The sequence below is a fragment of the Larimichthys crocea genome, chromosome I (genome assembly GCF_000972845.2).
Source record: "Larimichthys crocea isolate SSNF chromosome I, L_crocea_2.0, whole genome shotgun sequence".
Classification (NCBI taxonomy): domain Eukaryota; kingdom Metazoa; phylum Chordata; class Actinopteri; family Sciaenidae; genus Larimichthys; species Larimichthys crocea.
The window spans coordinates 3,162,760-3,185,062 of record NC_040011.1 but is presented as its reverse complement, the minus strand read 5'-3'; the positions used below and the strand labels follow the sequence as shown (position 1 = coordinate 3,185,062).

The window sequence follows — 22,303 nt, the reverse complement described above, 5'->3', positions numbered from 1 at the left end:
TGTTCATCTAAAGCACAGTTTCCTGTCATTGACATGTTTGCATTTATTACTGGTTGTAAGTGTAAAGTGACTCTCCTCTTTCATTTTCACTCATTGATTTACACTTTACTCTTTATTTTCACATCTTGCTGTTTGCTGTACCCCCTCCTGGTTTTCTGGACTGACATCTACTAACTGAAGTTGAGATTGTAGTTCAGATGTGTGAAATCTTAAAAGGGTTTTGATTCTGGGTGGTTGGAGTGATGGTGAGGTTGAGGTTGCTTACCTGAAAGGGGCGGTAGAAGTTGGAGTAATTTAGTGTCTCGGGTATGAAATGAATTCTGAAAGAACGGAGCTCAATGAAATGAGATCACTGGAAACAGGATGGATGTAAGGATGTGCATAGTTTATTGCAAGGTCGATAACATACAGACTATAAATAATCTGAACAAAACAGCATATATATACACAGAGTACCTGGTACATACTGTATTTGCACACTAATACAGTGTCTGATCTTTTCAACAGACCAGGAAACCTTTGGTGGGTGGAGGGAATAACTGAGTTGTACTGTTTGGTTTCTGTTTAAACGTACTGTCGCTGCTTTTACCTCAGAAACCTGCAGTGAAATTCTATATTTTGTTGTTTCTGTTCAAATGTCTTTGTAAATTCTGTCTACATTTAAAGGTTTTGATCTTAGTCCATTGATGAAGGGTATTACCTTGGAACTAGTAACTATAAAGAATGGCTTTTAAAGGACATGCTTGACCTACCTTGGCATAAAGGCTGGAAGCAGGGAGCTTGTCTGGCTCCATCCAAAGTTTAAAAATACACCTACCAGCACATCTAAAGCTCACTGATTAAACAGAGTTGTAAAAACACTTGTGGTTTTAGGGGGAGATACAAACATTTTTCTTGATCAGAAACCATTTAACTGTCTCTGCTGTGCTCTGGCTATAGATTGGATTGTGAGATATAGTTGATGATTGCAAGTTTTGGCCTTTACATGCATGATTGTATCGAACCTGGCCAACCTCACTGTGATGCAACCCTCAGTCACTACACTATGTTGTTGGTTGCCAAGAAATGGTTCCAGCATGTAACTCCCCCCTAAAACTACACGCTGTAGAATTTATGTTTATTTATAATACAAGAAACAAGATGAACTCAGTTTTAACCAGTGACTGGTCTTTCCCTCTCTTAATGCTAATCTAGGCTAATATCCTACCTCCAGCTCACTAAGCAAAGCTAATCAGATCAATTGTGAACTGGAAAAAAAAAATCATTTCTGCAGCATTATTGGGAACAAAAAGTGTTTGATATGCAGCTTCACATCTCCATATAAAGACTTATCAAGCATTATAGAATGATTACATGAATCCACAAATGCAATTTAGTTCAAGGATCATGTATCCTTGAACTAAATGTGTTCAAGGATATATCATTCAGTGATAAAGGCAGCTGTATAGTCCACAGTCCTGTTTTTTAGATTCAGGAAAAGATGACATGTAGAATGTTCGTCCAAAAAGTAGTCAGAAGGCCTTCAATCTCTTTGTTTTCAGTAAATATTTCATATTCAGAATATAAGAAGCGAAATACTGAGAAAAATAATTATCATGGCAAATTAGACAGATTTACTGAGAACTTTTAGAAAATTGTATCAAAATAAATAACCAGATTTCTCTCCCGTAGAACTGATTCCAATGTATGTTGTACATACATAATATATGCTGTATATAATAGCACCAATACAGTCTGAAGTAGAAGTTTACTGCTAGCAGTCAGTTTTGACCTCTGCAAACAACAGCCCAAACAAGATAAGTAAAACCTATACATGTAGAGAAATAAGAAAAAAATCTGCTCTAATCCTAATATGTCACTGCATGAGCCTTTGCAATTTGAAGTTACATTATGAATATACAGGAAAGAAACGAACAGTGAAGAGTAGAATTCAAACCAAGGATGCCTGTTTTTGCGATATAAGGATGGAATTCAATAAATCTGTTCAGTTTTGAAGGGCTGAAGTATTAATGAAAGGTGTTTCCATTGGGTTGTATCATCATGGTCACTTTCTTCAGAGAATAAGCTCCTCCTCTGAACTCGGCCCAGTACACCCCATCCTGGTAACGGCTGCGGTAATGCCCGCCACGGTACCACACGCCGTTTAGGTTGGAATGAGCACAAGCGTTATACCACCATCCTCCCTTCTGGTAATGGGCACAGTTACCTGGAGACACAAGTAATCAAATCATCAACTGGATCAGCAGTTTGGGCTTCTGCTGGTTGAAGTGGTAGGGTTAGGACTGATCATTAGTCAGTGAGCTTAAATATGGACCATGTGGGACTCATTTGCTGTACAATACTGAAGTTAAAACTGTGGTTACTGTGGTTGTATGTTGGTGTTGTACAGCACGTGTATGGTTTTCTACTTGCAATCCTGTTAATACACTGGTTTTTGATTGCAGGTGTGTCATGGAAGGAGGTGAAAAGGAGTGATTGGGTCAGTAGTTGCATTGACCAATGGGCTGTGTGCACTCAAAGAGGCTGCAGATTGTGATGTTTCATATGTTGGGAGGCTGCACCAGAACCCATGTTTTGGTCTCAAATAGGTTTACGGGTTCATATTTGTGTAGCCTACCACCAGAGTCACCGACTGGGCCATATGTCATTAACACAGAACTTCTATAATGTGATTCCTACTGCAGAGTTGAGCTCCACTGTTAGTTCTGTATTCGCTAATCTAATAAAAACAGATAGGAAACCATCTTCTCCTGCAGTTTTTTGTTCATACACTGAATGGAAATACTTGTATTGTGTTGAGAAGAGCGGTTGGAGGGAATTACAGAGTTGTTGACATAAGCCAGCCAATAGAGTTTAAATAAGTCAGGGGGCCAAGGTTATCCATATTCATATGCATGTGTGTAGTTGATTCATGGACTATCCAGATCATTGAAATTAGCCAGACATTATCTGGATGGCTTGCTTGCCAAGTCAAAATCTGTGAGTGCATCCAAAAGTTTTCTGCTGCATGTCTTCAGTCACAGAGGCAGAACATGGATTGTTGGACTCATTTTGAATGACCAGACACTGTATATGGGTGACCTGGTTTATTGGTTAGAGTGGATAGTTTCTTAATAGGAGGTTCCCCCACGAGGCAGTTAACATGTCCTTGAGCAAAATTCTGAGCACTAAATTGCTCTTGAAGACTGTGATGTTGCTCTGTGAATGTATATTTATCAGTGTAAACACTTTGAACAGGAAGCGCTTATTGATCCTCAAGAACAGTGTTATAAAAGCTGGTAGATGGTCAGTTAAAGGTGCTATATAAATACAAGTCAATATTCATATAGATATATTATTATCGATCATCATTGTGGGAACATAACTAAACCCTGAATGCAGCCACTCACCTGTGTAGACATCATGGTCCCTGTCCAGTGTAGTAAACTGCTTGCTGTTGTGCCAGGTAAGAGAGTCTCCAGCATTGCCATGGTATCGGCCCACTCGTAGTCTATAGAAGTCTGCCTCAGACTCAACACGGAAGCTAGTGTACTCTGCAAAGGTTTTGCGTCCGGCCCAGTCCTCCAGTGTCACCAGCAGCTTGTAGTTGCCCTGGTTGGTCAGCCAGTAGATGTTCTCTAATCCTAACCAGTATTCACCATCAATGTTTCCAAACCCTTGCTGCAGAAGGAGAAAGACGTTGAAATAGTCGTGAATAATTAATTCCTAATGTCCCTAACACATGATTTAATAGGAAGTGCCACAGCAATTCTCTGATTTTAAAATTTACAAGAAAGAAGCTGTTTTTCCTCCCCTTGGATACAGTCAGGAACTTCAAGCAACAACCCACCCATGTTTTCCAAGTATATGTCAAAGACTGGTATGATGTCAGACTGGGAGGCCAAGAGCAGTGGCATAATGGCAGGACGTGTTTAAGATCCTCTCCTCCAGAGCTCACTGTGTGTCTAAATCTCTGGCTTCAATTACATGACACATGGATTTAATCAGGATGGAGTTGTCTCTACCAAATGTGAGTGTATAATTGGCTTAAAGACCCTTGTTGACTCATTGAGTGTGGGTTGGGGGACAACTTGGATGTACTTCATTGTGTTTTGGTACTAAAATGATTATGCAGATTGGGATGCCCTCACTTTAGGCCACAGATTGTTGATCTATGGTAAGTAAATGTTTTACCTTGTATCAACATAATGTCGGGTCCACCAGTAGGAGCAGGGAAACACAGCATGGCTATGAAGTACTTGGACCACTTCACTGGCTGCAGCACTGTGAGCGTGTTTCGTTTGTTTGAATCTGAATTCTGCTGTTGTTAACACATAGATTTGATTTTGTTTTGTTTTGTTTTTCCTTATGATTACTCACATATTACAGAACGGGATAGAACACCCAAACAGTTTATTTTGTTGGATTACATTAGGTTTCAAATGTAGAGGCTAAAAGTGAGATTCATTATTACATCACATATCGAGTCTAACATTATTAGGTCTCTTTTATCATGGCTGTTTTCCTGTTTTCTTTCCTGTTGGTACAAGTCACGTCTTTATGAAGTGACACCACAGTAATATTCATAACGTCACTGTTTAGGACTTCGCCTTTTCTTTTAGCCAATCACAAATGCCCATTATGATGGTAATTCTGAATTGGGTAACAAGCTGGGACTGTTAAGTTTCGCTTGGAAGGATGGCAGGCAAAGAACCATTAACAACAACAATCGCTCTACTTTTTCAGATAAACACATTTTCTTCCAACTTACATGTAACTACTTTGACTGTGTATTGGACTGTTTTCAATGAATCCAACAAGCAAGGTCTTAATTGTCTAAACAACAATGCCATGCTTAGTCGATTATAGTGCTAAGCTTAAAATAGTAAACGACTAAATGACACTTACAATATGTATAACAGAAATCCCAAATTTCAACCTGGCAATCTGTGTTAGCTTGAAACTTGCTAATGACTAAAAGTCATGACTTTTCATGAGTGCTCTTTATTCATGTAAACACATTCTGTATGTTTATATTGGAGAGTAGTTTCAGTCATAAGTGGCTCAAAGGATCACACTTGCAGACTACAATATTTCCCTAAAATTTTCTGTAGACATTCATGACTCCAAGGCCCATGCACAGTCCTGTGTACCCAAAGGATAGAAAATTCCATAACACTGAGGATGAATCCTCTTGACTCTGATAATCTTCTCAACTGTGACATGACATGATCTCAACATCTATTTGATGAATTGGCACAAAATTTGGTCCAATCACTCTTTGACATCCTCTACCGTACCCTAAGGATGGCATTTGTGGTTTTGAGTAGGGGTGGTCGATTTTTCACTTTTTGGACAGTGACGGTATTATATCATGGTAGTACTTTTTTTTCTTTTTGTGAGGTTTTGGGAGGAGTAACCAGATGTGATTTCTCTGCAAGATGGGGAATTCTTCTTTGCCACTAAAGCCTTGGCAAGCCTCAATCCTCCACAGTTCGAACTACATATGTGAAGCCATTGCTCTCTATGGTTTGAATGGGTAACCATGCCCAGTGCAATGTATAGTATGATTGCCCTATTAATATCTGACCATATCTTGTGTCTTTGTATGCATGTTAGCATAGTGACATTAGCTTAAAGTACCGTGGTGCAAACATAGAGCTTCACAGAGTTGCTGCAGGCTCTTATTTTTGTTTAAAAGAATGACTCTGAGCCTGTAATGTCTACAGTGTAACAGCCTATCTTCATATGTCATGCAACTGATGCTGACAACTCGATATCTAAGAACTACCTATTCAAAGCTTTAGGCCAGCATTATTACCTTGTACGTCTCCCAGTTCCTAAAAAAGTTGACCGAGCCATCCTGGCGTCTCAGAATGACAGTCCATCCACCGGGGTCATGTCTCTGGTCACACCAAACCTGCATGAGTCGGTTGCTGTTGTCTGGTTTCAAGAGGTACATGCCGCTTGTGGTGTATCCACCCTCCAGAGCCTCTAGACAGTCTCTGAACGGGCCTGCAGAAAGACAAAGCTGTATACTGTATATTCGTCTACAAAGGCTTTCATGACTGACATTTGTTTTCACTAACATGCTCATCATCATCACTATTATTATAATTCTAACAACCTGTGCAAGTACAGACACAGCATCATCAAATAAAATATTAAAACATATGGACAGAGGCCTCCTGGAAAAGTGAAGTCACTGTTGACCATGAGTTATGTGTGCCAGATATGACAAATGCTTTCCAGTCTCTGCGATGCTGGCAGCAGTAAATATTATTGTAAAAAAGTGCACAGCATTTCTTAGTAACCACCAAGACATCACATGGAAACACAGAGACAACAGATTAACTTTAGTCAAATCTCTTATTCCATTATTATGTACGTTGGTTATGGTTTCATCATTGGTGAACCACAGAGTCTTAGAAAGTAATACAATAAAGGATAAACACTAGAGGGGGGCAAAGCATGCAGAGACCAAGGTTTTACATCTTTTCTTTTTTCTTTTTTTTTTTTTTCTTAAGTATCAAAACATCAGCCCTTACAACTGGGATATGTTCACCTGGGAGCAATTGTACAAAAATCATTTGTTTTATATTTTATTTATATTGTGAATTTTTTCTTGCTGCTGTCCACAGTGTGTACACAAATGAATGACTTCAACAGGACAGCAATTTCTTCTGTTCTGTGTTACAAAGAAGGCCTCATGTAGAAATTACTTAATGTATGTGAACATGAGTCATCTGAACACTCTTTTAGAATTCCTATACCGCAGCATATAATTCTTATATTATATTTAGTTGTGTAAGTTGTTCTGTATGCCTGTGTTCTCTACCAGACGTGAGCCTAGAGGGGATCACGTTGGTCCGTGTGTGATTTTGTCTCCAGGTAATCTCCCATACTGCTGCTGATTGTTTTTTGACTGCTGACTTCTCACTTGTTATCACCTTGTTATCTCACTTGTCAGCATGTTATCAACAACTGCTAGACTAAAAAACAAAACTTCCCTGGTCTGTTGTAGGCCACATTTTGGCATAGAAAAGTTTTGTCTCAGTCAGATCGATTGGTCATATTAATTTCATACCTGATATGTAATGATCCACTGAAGTTATTGGGGGACAATTGAGTCGTGAGAGAGGGAGGAAAAAAGTTTTATTTTGTGTGGTGTGTTACAGAATGTTTAAACTGAGAAATTTAGACTTAAAATTTCGTCTTTTCCTTATTACATTTTTACAGTTAGGCACACCCAGGGCCGACAGTTACAGTACTGTTAGAGTCCGCTCAAAACATACAACACACAACCTCAAATCCATGTACATGGATGAATTTAAATTGATTCTTGTACATGGATTTACCCCATGTGTGCTGTTCGATGGCACCAGTGGAGTGTGAATATTGTGTGTGTTGTATGTTTTTGAGGGGAGTCTTGTGTGAACAAAGTGCTGTACATGGGCATGGGCACACGACCAACATAAATGGTAAATGGACTGCACTTATATATCTCCTTTCTAGTCTTCTGACCACTCAAAGCTCTTTACAGTACAAATCTCATTCACCCATTCATACACATTCACACACCGATGGCGCAGCCATTTGGGGTTCAGTATCTTGCCCAAGGACACTTCGACATGCAGACTGGAGGGGATCGAACTACCCATCTTCTGATTAGTGGACGACCCACTCTCTCTGCGAGCCACAGCCGCCCCTAACATAACTGTATACTATCATGCAATTATGGACTGTGCCCACTACAGTACTTAAGATATGAGTAATATGATATAAGTGTTTGTGTGGCCATCGACTTACCAGAAGGCTCGTTTGTGAAGCTGTATGTAGCACTTGGCATCGTGGGTGCAGGAGGTGGTAAAGCTTTAGAGTTTTGGTCATTCTGTATCTCATTAGTCATGGGGTTGCTGACGTGGCGGGTGTAGGTAGGTGGATGGAAAGGCCTGTAGCCTCCAGAGGACACTGCAGGCATCTGTAGAGGAGGTTGAGGCATCACAGGAGGCTGTGGACGGACAGAACGGGCCCTCTCTTGCACCACACTGTATGAGTATCCTCCCCGCTTACAGCGCTCCTCCAGCTGCACCAGCAGAGCAGTCTGGTTGCTCGCCAGGTCTGACAGATGCTGGTACTTATGTTGCAGGTCACGATAGCGCGTAGCTAGCCTCCCCATCTCGTTTGTGTGGTTGAGCACGCGGGTCTCCAGCTGTGACACCTCTAGAGCATTGTCTCGTTTGCGGATAATCTCATGCAGCAGCTGCATGTAGAGCTGTGTAACTCGGGAGTTCATGTTGCGGCTCTCTTTACGCAGTAGTTTGACTTCATTGATCACACCCCCATCTACTTCTACCAACTGCTGCAATGCTTCGATCTGCCGCCGCTGTTTCTGCAGCTCACTGTTAAGCAGCTCCAGCTCCTGCTTATTAACCCGATTCTCCAGCAAGGCCTCTGGCTCCTTGGAGTTGACACAGATGGCCCCAGTGTTTTTCTGTTGAGGGACAATGAAGGTATAGGAGCATTTGTCCGTGTCTTGAACACTGTGGTCGACCACGGCACGTTTTTGCCGTTTGGGCGCGTAGATAAACTCTCTCTCTAGGATCTCATCACTGTTCCCAATTTCCTGAGTGTCTCCCTGGAGAGAGGGCCCAGAGAGCAACAGAAGCGCCAGCAAAACCACCACAGGAAGAATCACAGCACAGTCCCGCTGCACCTGAACCATGATGATTTCTGGAACAGAGGAGGACATGATGAATAAATGTCCATTCTCTAACTTCATTCACTGCAATGATAATGGCATATTATATATTCATTTACAGTTACTTGATTGTCATCCTAAATATTTAATTTTCCTTATTGTATTACCAGTATGCCTACTACAATCTTCAGTTGACTAAACCTATTTGAGTTTTATTCATTTATTTTTGGTTATGCAAAACTACAAATGCAAAGTTGACATGGTAAACACATCCAGCAGTTTTTCTTTGTCTTTTGGTTTTGGTCTTTAAAGGAAGTTTGTTGTTTGTTGTTGCCAATGTCACCAAGTGTTTGCTCATGGTGGGACTTGTTGGGTGTCTGTAAATATTGAGTACAGTCTAGACCTGCTCTATATGAGCATGAGAACTTGTCAAACCATGACAGTAAGATCAGACTGTAAAATATGCCATTAAATATTACAGTGTTTTAGTGTACAATTAACAGTCTAATATAAAATACTGTGTTGTTTTGTAGAAATTCCCTGAAAAAGGTTTTGAAGTATGATAAAACAGGAAACCACAGTCATACTTCACGGTACATGGTACTTCAGCATATTTTATGATATTTTCACAGCAACATTTACAGTGTGTAATATAAACAATATATATTTATACATAGAATTAAATTGAATCCACCAACTTCTTAGTCTACCCCTTACCTAAACCAGATAATCTCTGTTTTTTAATTAGCCTGCTGTTTGGTGATGAGCAGGTAGTGTAAAGAGAGTTTATCTGGGCTTTTTCACTGAAAACATTGCCCCCTGCTGCTGCTGCTGGAACCACAGCTAATGAAAACAGACTATGTGGGCTGTAAAACCAAAACTAGGACCTAAAAGAGGATAAAACGCAGCTGAGGAGAATTTGTGTTCATCCGTTGTGTGTTTGAACTTCTTAAGATCTCTTTTTCATTATTAATACAAACATTTCTGTCACTTTTCATGTGAATAAACAAATGCAGAGAGACTGCCTGAAAATCCTCCCCATATGTAAATTATTATCGTGTTGCACTGTTCTCTATGGAGGAAGTTTTTTCTTTTAGTGTTGTTCAGAACAACTATGAATACTTTTGCCTTCCAACATGGGCGGACAGTACGTCCTATGAAGTGGTTCTTTTCTATCATCACCTGGCCCTCAGCCTCTAGAACTGCTTCAGTGCTCTGTCTCATAGAGTCTGTAGAACTAGAACCAGATGGATTAAAAGCATTTACTGTATTACTTATTGTAATTACTATAACTATGAATAAGAAATTAACAATAGACACCCCACAAAGTAAAGGCTCTTGCTTAAAGTGACCCTAACTTGATCCCATGCAGTGAAAACATCAGTCCTCTTCACTGAAATATATGACTTAGAAAACTTGCTCTTGTAAATTTCTTCCCTGTTTCCAGTTTTGGCTCAATGGTTGTATAATGGCACATTGTGTTTTCATGTTGATTTTCTCGGTCTTGGGGTAAAATGCTTTCACAGCATTGGAATTTTGAAAAACACAAAAGGGGAATCTCCCTTGACAATATCAGATCGGTTGTTGGAGATGGCAGTTACTACATCATAAGATGCTCTGCCAACTCCTGCCTCAGCCAGGCCAGTTCAATCACTGACCATTTTCCCATAACACAACTGGGTTTATAAATGTCTGTCTGAGAGTTGAAAGGCCATAAGTCAAATTCATGAGTCAGACAGGTAGGCCATAAGTTCAGCATGTGAGCAGTAATCTGTTTATTTGGTGTTGTTCTTATTTCTGGCATAAGGCCTCATAGTTTTTGCTCTTGGTCCATGATTGGTGAATAATGGTTGAAGCTGCTATTCATTTATATCTAAAAACTCTGGGAGTTTTCCTGGAATCCTGTGAAGTTTTGACCGCAGGAGTATATGTTCAGTCTGAGCCCATCCTCTACAGATGGAAGTTTCTTATCTGAGTTACTGACTGAAGCAGATAAATAACCAGAAAAACTTACTTTAAAAAGAGGCATTATGTCTCTTTTATTTAGTTTACTAAAATTGAATCAAACATCACAGTTGCGTAACAGTAAATCACAAGATCACAACATCTTCTGCACAAATGAGTCAAGCTTTATGTCAGCTTTGTTAAAATCAAATCAAGTTCATAAATGACCCCTGACTTTTTCTCTCTGAGCTGTATTTGAAGGCGGAACAGTAATGAAGAACACAAAATGAACACAGACATGCATATGGTTCTTTTTATACGATTTTTGTTGTCCGCATTGACTGACGTGTTCACACACGCAGTCATAAAATTTGGACTGCCCCTGGACTAGAGCCTAAACATTTAGTTGATTAATCAATTAGTCCATGACAGATTCTGTCCACTTTCAAATGAAAGTGGTGGTAAATCTTCAGTTCCAGCTTGTCAGCGTGAGGATTTGTTGCATTTCTCTGTTTTCTGTCATAGTAAGTAAATATCTTTAGGGTTTAGATATTAGACTATGACTGTGGGAAGTTGATTTTTACCTTGTGTACACGTCAATGGTCTATGTTAATTTAAGACTAGAGAGAATGAAACAATAAATAATATGCAATCATATACATTCACCACTAACATTTTCAGCTTCATCTGTTCCTATACAAACAGAAAAATGTCAAATGTATTAATTATATGGTTTTAGTTATTCAGTAAGCAGATGTGATCAAATCATTGCTCTTCATTAGACCTGTTGCTGGGAACAACATGATTGTGTGTCTGGATGCTGTTGGTTTGTGAGTGTTGAGAATCCTGTTTTCAATCTTTGGTTGGGCAGTTTTCCCTCCACCATTTAACAAATCAACTTGTGTGACATTTACATTCTGAAGTTGTGGAAGTGGAAACTGGATGATGATGATAGGAAGCTCTTACTCCTGAAAGAAATTATTGTGAGTGTAAACTACATTGAAGCCGGTCCAAGCCCCTCTGTGTCCTGATGTGTGTATCTGAGGTCGTATTATTTTCACAAGGCCTGTGTTGAGCTCCACTACTGTAAATGCATGTCGTAGTGATGTTTTATAGGCCAGCTGTAATTAAAATCTGAAGGCTTTCCCCAGCCCATCCTGAAAATGTACCTGCAGCTCGAATGATTGACCACCACAGACAGGAGAGTGTTTCGCTTTGTTGAAATCTCAGAGAATCTCACAGTACTCATCATATTCTGACCAAATGTTTGGAAATGATTTGTTTTGTAACCATGATTAAGATAAGCAATAGTGGAAAATGAATGAATGATTAGTATCATCTTTTCTAATGGGTGCTGTCCCAACCACAACCCTAAGATCCTCCTGATCCTATCTCCATCTGATACAAGTAAATATGTCCAAAAAGAACCAATAAAACAACATGATGCATTCTGCTCTTAAAGTAATATTGGCCTTGTTAATCTGATCATTGGATATCTGCTGAAGCCCCATGCCACAAAGGTGGAGCAGGAAAAAATCAGGAGGATAAGTAAAAGGCTGCTGTTGTCTCCACTGTAATGTTTTTCTTTGGGTTGGTGAGTTCAGCAAACTGTATAACAGAAAACCACAAAGACTTGGTGCAGAAATGGAACTTTCTTTAAAAAGGTTTAACAGCAGGAACAAATCAGTGGTTAATGGAAGATTTGCTGATAAATTTGTCATCCATATCGAATCTAAAAAGCCGACACTCCCCGTCTCTGGACTCACGCAATGCTGATTTCACAACATTGAGCACAGCTAAACTGTGTGCAGTACAAATATCCATATTCTTTAGAGCTTGACCAGTGTCACAAACTTATTATTCACTGCATCACTGATTTAAAAAAAAAAAAAAGTTTTGATGCTATAAAACAAAATAAAAAAAATCCTTTTCAAACTGAACACAGCACAAAGACAATTCAATTTTTACATTTTACACAGTGTTCAGCTATTTTGGAATCATGGGTGTATGTTGGTCCATATATACAACTAAAGGGATTTATGAGCACCAGACATTCAAAGTCTAGAATATTCCCTTTAGTGCTATATATGAATATTTAAGGGGTATCCCGTGTTGGGGGACTAATGAGACCACGATGACATCATCTGGGTTATTTCCTCAGACTTAATGGAGCTCTTTCAGATTACCAGAAAGTGATGCAGCCCGTAGCGCTTGATTTTAAGTCCAGTATTCTGTTCATTTAGTGCTTTTCTCTCTGCTTTTTTACAGAGATCATTTATAATTTCATCAGTTGAACAGGTTGACAGATGTAATTTAATTTGTCTGCCGTACAGTAAAAAGTTGTTTGTGTTTGCCGCAGTGCGTGACACAAAGAAAGACTTTAGATGAATAATTTGACATTTGAGTTTTTCTCAAATGTTATTTTAAGCGTTACGGTTTGAAGAGCACTGCAGTTCATCTGCCACTGTGCTCCTAATGAAGATGAAGTGTTCACTTCCTGTTCTCCACTGAACATGACATGAAGTAACTCAGCCCGGGCCATCTCAGTCCAACAGACAATCACACACAGTTTTCTACTTCTTGACTTCATTGTTTCTTTTTTAGTCTTCATGTCCTGAAATGGTCTGAAGTCAAAGTGTGCTCGAGCTCCTATATTTGTTATTCACTAGAAAATGTGTGTGTGTTTGTGTGTGTGTGTGTGTGTGTGTTTATCAGTGGTCATTATATGGCTAGACGTCTCAGCACCCAACAAGACTCACAAACCTCTTTGTCTGTTCACACACACACTCCAACACTGCAGGTCTCTGTAGTGATGATAGCAACGCCTGTTCATAGCTACAGTGTGTTGGGGCATCTGTCAGATCTGTGGTCACTGGGAAATGCAGCATGGACCCCATAAAATCAGTCCAGACCCAGATGACCATCTGTCAGGCAAACTTCTTAACGGTGTCAGCAGACACACACCCGACCACACAGAGAACAGACGCGGCCCTCTGTGGTAGATGTCAGAAAAATTCAGGAGCTACAAAAGTGACAAATGAATTAGTCACGCATGCTTTATCCCTCCTCATCACCCACTTCTCTCTCTCTCTGTCTTTGTCGCTGTGTCTGTTTCTGGCCCTCATTCATCCTCACCCACACACATGCACACACAGCAGGAACAGTTGCCGGTGGCTGCCACTCGTCTGCGCCACAGACGCACGTCGGCGTCTGGACACAAAGACATGACAGGCCTGTGGAGCTCTTTAAACCGCAGGGAGAGAGGGGAGCAAAGAGACACCCGGCTCTCCTCATTCAGAACGTTTGGTTTAAGGACTGTCTGACTAACTTACAGAAGTGAAATAAGTGGTCAGATTATTGCAGTTCATTTTCAGTCCATGTCTACCTGGTGGTGGATGAGAGCTATCCTTTCATTACTCTCTGACTAATATCTTCCTGCTCTGCCTGCTGCTTGATGGTTCAGTAGTCACTGAAAAGGTTTATTCAGTCTTGGATTTGTGGTGTGTCGCACTTTACCCAGCAGTCATAACATCAACATGCTCCTGACTGTAACACAGTTTGATTCCTTACACAGTCGCCCAATTACAATGTCAGCTAACTGAAAAATCTATATTTATTTCCAGAAAAAGGAACCATTCAACCCGTCGTGCCAAGACATGAATTGATTTAGCTTTTAGTGTAGGAAATGGACATGGCAGGGTGTCCCAGCAACTTTGCATAAACAAATGAAGCATCCCTAAAAGTAGGATTGTCGAGATTTTGACTTCCAGTCACACTCTTTTCTGTTTTATGTGTATGTCTCTGTTTTGTTTGTCTCGTGCACATACATGAGATTGCACACGCTTGCACAGGAAAATATTTACATGCTGAGCAGATAGAGAGCAACATTAGCATCCATTGTTTTGTTTTTTTTAAAGATTATTATTTTGGCCTTTCCAAGCTTTATTTGACAGAGACAGCTGAAGAGTGACAGGAATGTGTGGAGAGAGAGAGATGGGAAATGACATGCAGGAAAGAGCCGCAGGCTGGATTAGGACCCTCGAGTTCCACAGCAAGGACTGAGCCTTTGTACATGGGGCGGCTGCTCTACCAACTGAGCTAAACAGCGCCCCATAGCATCCATTGTTAGTTATGTTTGTGTCAACATGATGAATGGAAGTCCAAAATTCACTGTCTTTAACTGTTTTGGTCAACTCCTGAGAAACCCCTGTGTCTTTAGCTGCTAAATGCTTCAGTAAATTCACCAGCCCGTCTCTGTGTCTGTTTGCAGGCAGAGTACAGTGGATTTTTAGAGCTTGTTCACTAAACTAAACAAAGACACAGATTAATAACCAGTTCAGTAATGTTGTCTGGTGTAAAACTAAAACAATTAGCTGAGAAATGCTAAAGCGCTCTTTAGTGCTCAGGAGAACTGTGGGTTTGATATGTGTCGTGTGTGGGGTCGTCGCTGTGAGCCACACCTTCTACATTACACATTCTTACATGAAAATATTTATCAGCGCAGCTTTAATGTGACCTTCTTATGTAGCAACAGGACATTTTACAGTGTAAAAATACAAACTATGTGAGGCTGACACTCTTCCTAAATGACCTCAAACGTATATTTGACATTTCTTGTTCTTATCGGCTGACGTTCACGGTCATATCGATATATCTGTGACTGATTCTCTATGTATTTGTGGGGCTCCAGTCTGCAGTTTTCTGACCAGAAGTTATGTCTCCTAAAAGATGATTGCAGTTTGAATATTTTAATGTTGATCATATCTCTAAAAATAAGAAAAAGGGTGGGACACATGGAATTCTTTGTTTGTTACAACTATGAAATGTGAAATGCAGTGGACATTATTAAGAGCACATTTAACTATATACCAGTTTTACCTGCATTTCTGTTACCACACAATGACATGTTAATATATTAAATATTTAAATTAACATTCAAAATGAACCTGACAGCATTTTTTTAACCGGTAAAGCTGTTTCAAGTCTGCCTAATAATTACAGTATGCATTCCATGTAGATGTTTTCATTGTTAATGAGTCATATTTAACAAGCCTCGTCAGGTCTTCAAACGAGAAAAGAGGGGTTTTAACCTAAATTGTTTGCACGCTTTTCTGGTGGTACACTCAGGAGCTAAGAATGTTCCCCAACAATTGATTTGATGAGTGAATGATTAGTTAGACATTTAGTCAAATCATGCTCCGTATAACTTCTGCCAAGTGATAAGTGGATGGTCTAAGGTGGCCTGACTTGAGCTGATGATCAAAGATGAGTTGATTTACTTCAGTGACTTCACAGTGCAGTGCAAAACTCTGAATGAGTTTGAAAACAAAATAACTGACCTGCAACCTGAGCTGGAGCTCAGCAACAACCAACTACACACAAACACTACTGCAACTGATGATGCACTTTAAAAAAATTAAATAAGAAGAGCAGTAAAATGGTCATTGTAGTGATGTCCACTGACTTTAAGTTGAACCCACTGAGCTTTACTGACACACCGGTGGCTCAGTCAGAGAAATGTCATGCTGTGCAGCAAAGCTTTGTTCAAACCCACAGGACTTTAACCAAGTGAACATAATGTCATGCTCAGTGGAATCATATAGCTTAAATAAAGCTGGAACACTGTCAGGGTGGATTTTAACATCCTTAAAGGATGAAAAGTGTCTTAAGTGTAAAGCACTTTGTCAGTGGCGGTGCGTTGGCCACAGAGCACAATCATAAGTCACTGTGTTGCATATGAAATGTCAGCTCAGATAATTGCCCCACTCACCACTTGTCTCTGTTTCTTTTTATGCCTTGGCTTTCTGGCAGGTTTCACTCCAAGTCCTCACCCCTCAGTCAGTCAGTCCACATTTCTTCTGTTTGCCTGTTATTCTGTCAGTGGGACTCCTTCATATTATTTCCTTTGCCCGCTGTCAGAATGGATGCACTGTGAAATGTTCCAGCTGCAGTGATGTTTTCTGTATTTTATAGTCCTTAAGTGTCCAGTCAAGCAGCAGCAGCAACAAACAGCCAGAGCTTTCCTGTTGGAACTTGATTCATGTGCGGCCGAAGATTTTTCCACCTTTGTCAAGTGATGTCCTGAAGTGAGAGCTCACTCCTGCCCCTCTCATAGAATCTGTTTCTCTTCCTCCCAGAGAGTCGACCTCCCTCTGTCTTCCTGCCATTACAAGTGGGACACTTATTGTTGCTTGAAGTAATTAAGCTGTGAGCTACAGTGACGCCCCTTTCCCCTCCCCTTGACAACAGGGAGATCACAGACGGGGACTCCCAGTCCCCCCACCTAAACCCTTGTCCCCTGCAGTCCCCCCTGCATCTCTCAGCTACAGTTCTCCTCCTTTTTTTTCCATTTGACTCCCTCTTTGGAGGAGAGCTGACCAGCCGCACATGTCAGCAGCTGCATATGTTGCAGTAAGGTCACAGGTTTGGAGCACATGAATTTTGACCTGCTCATTGCAGGGAAGCTTCAGGAAAGAGAGATGTTTACCTTCTGTTTCTCCTCTTGTTCAGCAAAGACTAAAAGATAAATAAAAGGGGTGTCTTTGCGCCTCCTCGCCTCAGTCTAATGCCTATAGTCGTGCACATTTACAGGAACAGAAAGATGTCTGTGAGACGACTCTGACACAGGCTTTAAGTTTTGAGATTTTGTGAAAACTGGGTAGAGACTGTCCATTCAGCTTGCCAAAAGCAGAGGTGGAATAGTTTGGATTCAGTTTGTTATGTTGTCATAGTAATTACTGGTTACATAACACCTGCCAAACATTTTTAACAAAGATTCAGTGACTCATCGTATTTGTTTTTAATTGCACGTAATGCTCACAAACCCATGATGTATGATAAGCTTTTTTATCCACAGACATGAGAACTGTCTCTGAGAGACTGGAGAGTTAGGTAGATGAAGATTATTCTGTGAGACATTTGGAAAAACTCCACTCTGTAGGAATGTTGATTTCTGCTTTTAGCTCCAAAAGCTTTTACAGAGAAATGTTCAAATGCTTTCACATCACTGCTGTAGACTCAGACGAGGCGTGTTCAAGTCAGAGGGTTGCAGCGCTGAAATATTGTGTAGTAGGGGGGGTTTGGAGAAGTGCACAGACTACACAGAGCCCACCAGTTAGTTGCAGGATCTGGCTCTAGTCTTGAGAGTATCATTCACCCTTTTCCTCATTGTGACTCAAAAGCCAACATCATCTTTGACTAAAACAACAAAGAAACTAAGAGGCTCTACAGTGCAATAACAACATTATCACCAATTCAAGTCCCTTAAAAAAATATTATGATATTCATTTAAGTGCCATCATGCAAAGTTGAAACGTGCCTCAGAGCACATTCAGATGCAGCGGGGCGTAAAACCAGAACCATGGCTCTTTTTTTCTTTGTTATGATTCTTTCTGTATGTCTTTTATCAAAGGGAAATTCTTTGGACTTCTTGTAATGGCTTTTGTACGTCATGCGATCCTGTGTCTTTTCCTTTCCGTGCTTCATAAAGGAAGACGTGCCTCAGCCTGTGACTGCTCTCCAGCCTGTCTCCTGTGTTCATGCACATGCTCTGCTCTGATGAGCCTCATAATGACCTACAGTGGAGCTACAACTGCTAGGTAGTCAGGAAAAAGTGGTGGGCTGTGGCAGCAGAGTAAACGCTCTGTCTCTGACCACTAAACCATTAAATTATTCCACTTCTAGGTAGTTCATGAACGACGTCAAAAGAAGTCTCTGGCAAACATTTCACCGTCACTGTCAGCCAGGACTGGCAAAAGGTCAAACTGGTCCAGCATCTCCAGATGGTGACTAAGAAAATACTGTATAACTGAGAGCAACAAAATAATGTAAAATATGACACATATTTTATTAGACAGTGTTTGGATATGGAAATACAGGGCTGTAATATACACCAGAAAACATAACATCACAGAAATCTAATATAATAATTTAGTTTTCAATGAACTAAATAGATAACATTTCTAAGAAATATAGGTTTAAAAGTACATCTCTTTAATCAGGATTTTTCTTTCTATTTTACTCTTTCAAAGTTCATGTGGAGGTCAGAGTGATACCTACATTACCATTTCTTGATTCTAATCACTACATTTCTAAGTGGTAGTATATCCACTTTGCACTTTAGGTAATGAGCTAATGTTGGCTCACATTATAATTGCATAGATTGATTGATTGAAGAGATTTCATCTATTGGTTACTATCTGTTAGAATTGGCTTTCAGACACAGCACTTTTCAAAACTGAAACAATATATGATGTCATTTCACTCCCTAAAAACATTTTTGGCAGAGCAGCACAGACTCTGTCCTCTAATGCATGTTCATCACATGACAGCCAGCTAAAATGAGAAAGTGATTTTAACCTGTGTCAGTGCACCTCTGTAGACTTTGATCATTTAAATGACTCATAATAGCTCATATCCTCTAAACATTGTCACACTGAAATGATCTACAATTAATCACGGACTGCTTTGAAATATCAGTCAGGTTTGTACTGCATACAGTGGCTAGATAGAGTTATAAATACAACTGATGTCTATGGGATTATATATAAGTATAAGAGGAAGCAATTAGTCAAGGACAAAAACAAAAAGTCAAAGCATCCATCTACACAGAACTTTGAAAATAAAAAAACAAAGTGCTGAATAAGATTTTTCAGGAACAGCTCATTAAATGTGTAAATTTGGTAAAAGCGCTGGAAGCATTTGATTAAGAATGCCTTTATATCTGAGTCATATAGTATATGTAGGATGAAATCTTTTTGCAACTGCATAACCTGAAGAATATCAGTAATTATGAAAGAGAACACAAGTGTGTTTACTGTGCAGCAGCAAGTCAGTCCAGTAACAGATCACATTTGGAGAGATGATGAACATCAGCTTCATCCATCATGAAGCAGCTGAGCAGTGTGTGCTGGCAGAGCGAGAGCTGGTGGATGCCCGGGATCTGCTGTGCGTCAGAGAAGCTGGGAGACAGGAAGCAAAGCTGTGTGGCTACGCAAGCCGAACACAGCTGAAACACATTACACCTCGCACTCATGTGTCTGTCAGGATGACATCATCGGCAAATATTTGTTAAGTATTTTGTTTTGCGTTATGCAGATGTAATATTTAGACCGGAGCTGCCAGCACAGCTGATATCATTGACAGCCAGTATATCTCAATGGGATTTGGGTGTAGCATGGAGAAAAATTCAACACACAGCGGAGGGTTTGAGTCTGGAGATGGGAAAAATTTGTAGCTGCTGCAGTTTGAAGCAATACGACATCATCTTCTTCATGTGACAGCACACATTTCTTTGATTTTCTTTTGTCTTGTCAGCATATTTCAACAACTAGAGATAAAAGCAGCAACATTTTCAGAGCGTTGTTTATTCCATTCAGCGCTTGGTGTTACGAGGTGTAATAAACATCACAGTCATAGACCAGTGAGGCCATAGTGAGGCTTCAGACTTGTTTCTTTAATCACTTTGAAATCCTGCCAAACACTGCCTGAGGTGCTGCCCAATATTTCCACAACTGGTTTCCATCTTACCCTAACCCTCATCACTTTTATATGTTGGCAATAAGGCAGTCTGCACACATCTTGTAAACTTGGTGTGTAATCATTAATGATGATGCCCCCCCCTGCTTTTTTCCCCCGGCTCCATTTCAACTTCTCTTTTTTTTAATATGTTTGAAGATGAAATCATAACTTTCCACGTGTTGTCGGTGTGATGTCATTTTTCTCACGTCCTCTCAGGGCATTGTTGTGTGTTAACAGCTGTCTAGCTGAATGAAAATGTCCTCAAATTGGTAACATCTTTTGCTTATTTGGTATTTGCGGAAGTGATTAAATTACAAACAGTGAGCATGGGATGATGACAGGTTTGCAATATGAGAATTACTTCACCTTGACTGTGCTGTTATGTGTAACACTTCTGTGTTATGAACCAACTATTTAGGCCAAAAGGTATCAAGGTGGTAACATCAGGCAGACTGAAAGTCAGTCAATCAATCAATCAATTTTATTTGTATAGTCCAAAGTCACAAAGTACATTTGCCTCAGAGGGCTTTACAATCTGTACAGGGAGTGACACCCTCTGTCCTTAGACCCTCGGTTCCAGTGAGGAAAAACTTGCCCACAAAAAAAAAAACCCTCCCAGTCCAGTCCACAGCAAATTTGTAAAGGTGCATTAATATTAAAGTGTGTTCCCTGTATTTGTTTTCATTTGAGCATATGCAGTTTTTACAGGTGTTGAAAATCACCTGATTAGATAGAAAGAAAGAGTACAGTTATCATCAAATCTTCTCTGCATCTCATACAATAGCAGTCAACACATTTGTTTTCTTTATTTTTACATAGTCGACATAAGGAGTTCTCATTTATGCTGAGTACTTGTTTTCTTTCACTCTGCAGTCCAACTCATCCCAAACATCTCAGTTAGGTTTAAGTTAGATTATCTGATGCAGCGCTCCATCACTCTTCTTCTTAGTCAAATACCTTTACAATAGTCTGAAGGTGTATTTTGGGTCATCGTCCTGTCAAAAAAACAAATGATGCTCCCCCTGAGCTCAAATCAGATGGGGTGTTATGTTGCTGCAGAATGCTGTGGTGGCCATGCTGGTTAAGTGCACTTTGAATTTTGAATAAAACACCAAAGCAAAGCACCCCCATACCATCACACCTCCTCTTCCATGCTACACGTTGGGAACCACACATGTAGATAGCATCCATTCACCTTCTCTGTGTCTCATGGCAAAGACTTGGCTGCTGGAACCAAAAATGTCAAATCTGTGGATTTACTAGTCAATTAAATACCTTCATGTTTAAGCTCTGTTTGAAATGGTAAATGGATTGTACTTGGACTGTAAATGGGATTGGTCTCCACCCTGATCAGAGCTGAAGAGATAAATCTGCTCTGCAGCAGTAACTTTATGACCCTGAGGAGAAAACATGTAATGGCTTCACATGTCCAACTAAAGCAGAGACTTAGCCAAGACAAACAGTGATGCCTCTGCTTTAGACACACTGTCTGTGCTGCAGCTCTGTCCTGTGATACAGCTCTTGTGTGAGAGCAACACTGTCCTCCTGTGCTGCTGTAGTGGAAAAGTTACAAAAGCGGTTACAGCATTGTTTCTCTGCCTCTGTGAACAGGCGGCCAGACCACACACTGCACTGTACCACATGGTCACTGCAGCAAACTGACATGTAGAATAACAGACATGTAGAACATGACAGCTGTCCATCTGAGTCTGTGAGAATGAAGCAGAGCAGTGACAGCTTAACTGTTGTGTGTTTGTGTCAGCAGGCCAAGCTTCCCTGACCTCTGCTCCATGACCTCTAACCTCTGCAATGACTGACCCCCTGTGGGCTGTGTCTCCTTTGTGCTACTAAAGAGGTTTCTCACTGCACTGTTCAAGAGTTAACTTATGCATATGCTCACAGGATACATGCATGTTACAATAGATCAGTATGTTATTAAGATAACACAGGAGCAACATATTACTTCACTTATCACATAACTTAGAAAATTAGAGTTTTAGACATGTTGTCATTACTTTACAGTTACTTGTACATTCTTCAACAGTTACAGAAAGAAGATACATTTGAAAAAAACAGGAGCTAAATGTGGAAAATGTAGGGCCAAATGTAACCATAGCAACAAGATTCACTAGGTCTCCCACAAAGTGACTTTGAACCAAA

The 22,303-nt window shown here is 40.2% G+C and overlaps 2 protein-coding genes across 2 annotated transcripts in view; one reads left to right on the top strand and one right to left on the bottom strand.

Annotated features, from left to right (window-relative positions):
- LOC104926504 (ras-specific guanine nucleotide-releasing factor RalGPS1) overlaps positions 1–22,303 on the top strand; it is a 99,960-nt gene that overhangs the window by 30,892 nt on the left and 46,765 nt on the right. The gene's annotated exons all lie outside the window — the stretch shown is intronic.
- LOC104928047 (angiopoietin-related protein 2) lies at positions 371–17,003 on the bottom strand. Its single transcript, XM_019272200.2, has 5 exons — positions 16,395–17,003; positions 7,789–8,712; positions 5,801–5,994; positions 3,390–3,660; positions 371–2,206 (listed from the first exon to the last, which is right to left on the bottom strand). Exons 2-5 carry the CDS (start codon positions 8,702–8,704, stop codon positions 2,007–2,009), a joined length of 1,581 nt encoding a protein of 526 aa, XP_019127745.1. The 5' UTR covers positions 8,705–8,712; positions 16,395–17,003; the 3' UTR covers positions 371–2,006.